We start from the raw sequence: 4,328 nt of genomic DNA, 5'->3' as shown, positions 1-4,328 counted from the left end.
AAACGGCAAAATTAGGTTGAAAGTTTCGAAACGTTTCTCCGAGAAATGCGGCTACTTGCCGCCTCTTTAGTTCCTCATCACTTGTTTTCGAGAAATGACCATTCCGTAATGTAATGACATCTTTTCTTAAATCAAAGAGAGAGAGATGGAGAAAGATAAACTAATGAAAATAGTAACAATAATAATTAAAAATAATAATAATAAACAAAAACAATGGCACGAATTTGACCATTTTGATGGTATGTGATAAATCTCCCAGCTCAAATTAGACCATCATTATAGTATTCTACTCCCAAATTTCTCTTTATTTTATTATCTTCCTCTTTCTCTCCCATCATGTTGCGTATGGAAATGAAGTTGTTTTGAGTGAAAAGTCAGCGTCTCTCTCTTCTAAACCCATTCTCTCAAATCTTTCCTTCATTCTTCTTTTTCTTCTTCTTCTTCAGGCCATCATACACACACGAACACAATCGCTAGTCTCGAACTTCATCCTGTGACCTATCTCTATATAATTCTCTCTCTTTCTTGCTTTTGATTCCTAGATTAATTTTCATGCAAATCAAGCTGATTAAGACGTACATGACTGACACTAATAGCTATGACTCTCTTCTCTTTCTGATTGAAGCAATATCTCTCTACTGAGAAAAAGCATGTGCAGCAGCATCTTTGGCTCAATCATGGACAACAATTTTCATCAAGGCGATTTAACTGATATATTCCGTGCAAGTAGCGGCGGTGGCAGCGGTGCCGGAGGTGGTGGCCGTGGCGGTGGTTCTTATGGCACTTCTTCTTCAGCATCTGAATTAGCTCCTCATGATCTCTCTTCTACTTCATCAGAAAGCTGGCACCACCACCACCACCAGATGAATTTCTCTTCTGTGATAATGGAAGATTCTCTCAGAGCCACCAACTTTTTTGGCGACCCGTTCTCGAACATGCGAGATCCCTTTCTTCAAGACCTTGATTTCCCCTTACCTTCTTCCTACTTCAGTTCTGCAATTAATAATTCTGCCATGGAAGATGCATCGCCTGGTTTTTCTGATTCTTCTGTTGTTTTGTCGTCTCATCACAAGCTTGTAGAAGATGATATGAGAATAAGGCCCCCTGTAGCAGCAGCAGCTTGTAACAACAACACCATATTCTCCAACATGATTCAGATCTCTCCCAACAGTATGAACGCCAAATTACCACCACCGGTTTCACCCTGCGGTTCTCCTTCGGTGAATATCGCCGCCGCCGCCATAAATTCTTCATCTTCGTCATCCTTGCCGCTGTCGTCGCCACGGGGAATCGAGCCTTCTTCTTCTTCTTCTTCTTCTTTGGTTTCTGCTGGCAACTTGAATATCACGGTGGACAACGCATCAGTGCAGATCTCGTCTCCAAGGAATCCGGGTCTCAAGCGAAGGTGAGCATAACAATACTAATTATTCTTGTTTCATAACAATCTCTGTGCAATTAAATATGATGGATCGAGAAGCTAGCTTCATCTTCCCAAAGAACCAAATTTATTTCCGGTTCATTAATTTCATAAAAGGGAAGAACTTACAAATCACGACCGTTTTTTTGGAACTCGAATAATTTCTCATAAAATCATGGTGTGAGGTTCAGAGAAAGTAGGGTTTGGCACAGTTAGGTGGCTTATTATTACCATTACTTTTCACTGATTTGACTGAGAACAACAAGAATGATCAAGTTTCAGGTGAGAAAAAACACTTGATACATATTAATTTCAAGGGCCATAATTAAATAGATAATAATAATCATATATGTATGTATGCTTTTTTTTGATTAATTAAGCGAGCCAGAGGCTGGAAAGGTTAACATATCTGGACTGGGCTTTCGGCGAGTTTAATGACATGTGTGGAAGTTTTAGATGTAAATTTTGGCCTTCCTCACCTGAAAAGTCCTATTCATTTAAACTTGGTGTCATACATTCCATACTCTGCCTTTATTGTTAGCCGCAGTACTGTTTGTTCTGAACACCAAATCAACTACTTGAAAAGTACTTGAGTCTGCAGCTAGCAGCAGATAATTCAACATTATTGGATAAAGAAAGGAGGGGCTATAGATGTAGATATAGTGGCTATGTCTATAGATATGCCGTTTTGTTCGGAGATAATAATGATTATAGAAAGCAGTAATGAGATTGATGAGAGAATTATGTATGTGTGGGTGCTGTGACTTGTGAGCAGAAAAAGCCAGGCGAAGAAGGTGGTGTGTATACCTGCACCAGCAGCGGCAAATAGCAGACCAAGTAGTGGAGAGGTAGTTCCGTCTGATCTGTGGGCTTGGAGAAAGTACGGTCAGAAACCCATCAAAGGTTCTCCATACCCAAGGTACTATAATAATATAATATATAATAATAATTATAATGGTTAATCAACTTGATTTAACTTCATCTTCTATCTTCTCCATAGATATATCTTGTTGTTTGTTAATTATAACAGGGATTTGTGTTCTTGATATTTTGTTCTATTTATTAATTACTAATTTAGATTCGAGTATGATATGATTTTTTTTATTCAATCGGCTCAAAGTTGAGATCTTATTTAAGGAATGTCAAGTGACAATTACTTTGTTAAATATGATGAAAATTGCAGTTGAAATATCTCCAAATCTAGTTGTCAAATTCTCAGTTTCTAGTTTGGGTCTGCGTGAATATACGAAGAGTATATGTGATAGAATTACTCATAATTGGGCCCCATAATAATTAAATATAATCCAATTAGATAGCTATATAAAAAATGAGTCTTTTATAAAATTAAGATTGCATGTAACAACCAATAAGTTGAGGTTAAATCCAATGAAAGATGCTAGTTCCTCACAACGTAGTAATTTGAATGCTTAAATTTAATGTTTGATCATGTTTCGAACATTTATAATTGTATTTAATAAAAGAATACTTACTAGCAATAAAAAAAATATAAGTAAGGATCTAAACCTAATTTTTTTATTATTTTAAAAATTAAAGTTTCTAACATGTTATTACTAAATTGAAAAGAAAAAACTACAGTTGTAAATAATTTTGAAATTTAATAAAAGTTTTAGATAACTTAAGTTGAATCTGGTAATTAACAACCTTGACCTTCGAAAACATTATAATTTTTTAAAAAAAATATTTAACCTTATTTTTTTAAGACCTGTTCCTTAAATAACCTGCTATTAACTAATTCTTACGTCTCAAAAAAAAAAAAAAAAAAGAATGTTCCCCACTATAGTCTTAGCTTGTAGAGTTATCTCTGAAAATACGAGCCTGAGGTTCCTGTTAGAGTCGAAGCAAGAATCAAAACCAAAAAAGGATCGATCATGTTGTTGTTTCTGAAGTATTGGTATATCCAGGGGCTACTATAGATGCAGCAGCTCCAAGGGTTGTTCAGCGAGGAAACAAGTAGAGAGAAGCAGGACAGACCCAAACATGCTGGTCATCACTTACACTTCAGAGCACAACCATCCATGGCCGACTCAACGCAACGCTCTCGCCGGCTCAACCAGGTCTCAGCCTTCCAAGAACAACAACAACGCTTCCAAGAACAACAGCGTCAACAATTCTGATCAAGCTTCGACGAAGCCGAAGGAGGAAGAGGAGCAGCAGCAGCAGCAAGATCATCATCAGAGAGGGAAAAGCTCATCATCATCAGTGAAGGAGGAGATGGAGATGGAAGATATAGCAGTGATGAACCAGAATGATCAAGAGCTTGAGAAAATGATGATGATGGAAGATGATAATAATAGATCAGAAGGAGTGGGATACAAACCATGTATGTTGGAGAGTAATAATAATAATAATCAGTCTTGTGAGGATTTCTTTGCAGAACTGGGAGAGATTGAAGCTGACCCACTCAATCTCTTGTTCACTCAAGCAGGTTTCAATGAAGAGCATCAGAATCATGACCGTCAGAGAGAATCCAAAGCTTTAGATCCTTTTCATCTCTTTGACTGGTCATCATCATCATCAGCATCAGCAGATATTCACAGCACCACCACCACCTCATTTGAAGAACCAAAGAGAGGGTTATAACAAGACCTTGAAGAAACAAATTTATTATTCATTAAACTCACAATTATATGATCATACCTTAATTAATATCCTCCCTCTATAATATATTTTTTTACCTTTCTTTCTTTCGCTTTGGTCATGAAATATTGTCATCATTATTAATTCAAGGTCATGTTATAATCTTTTTCATCTGGTTTGCAGAGGGTAATGTAAAAGAAGGATTCTTCTTGTTTTTTTTTTCTTGGTAGCCATTATGTTATAGAAAGATCGAGTTTCTTCCTCATAATTTTAATTTGTTATTGTTAAATTTCTTTTAAAAATTTCTGATTGA

At 36.3% G+C, this 4,328-nt stretch overlaps 1 protein-coding gene across 2 annotated transcripts; it reads left to right on the top strand.

Moving 5' to 3' along the window:
• Nucleotides 1-377: 377 nt before the first annotated feature.
• Nucleotides 378-4,122, top strand: LOC129305007 (probable WRKY transcription factor 35). Of its 2 annotated transcripts, XM_054944905.1 has the most exons (4): nt 378-1,405; nt 2,193-2,336; nt 3,340-3,758; nt 3,864-4,122. In XM_054944905.1, exons 1-4 carry the CDS (start codon nt 651-653, stop codon nt 4,016-4,018), a joined length of 1,473 nt encoding a protein of 490 aa, XP_054800880.1. In that variant the 5' UTR covers nt 378-650; the 3' UTR covers nt 4,019-4,122. The 2 variants fall into 2 exon arrangements, with proteins under 2 accessions (XP_054800880.1, XP_054800878.1); XM_054944903.1 differs by having other exon boundaries at nt 381-1,405; nt 3,340-4,122.
• The last annotated feature ends 206 nt before the right edge of the window (nt 4,123-4,328 follow it).

This window comes from Prosopis cineraria, unplaced genomic scaffold (assembly GCF_029017545.1).
Source record: "Prosopis cineraria cultivar Desert tree isolate PC_DT_omini unplaced genomic scaffold, ASM2901754v1 PC3, whole genome shotgun sequence".
Lineage (NCBI taxonomy): Eukaryota > Viridiplantae > Streptophyta > Magnoliopsida > Fabales > Fabaceae > Prosopis > Prosopis cineraria.
The sequence above is the reverse complement of the archived record's forward strand: the minus strand, read 5'-3'. Positions and strand labels throughout refer to the sequence as shown.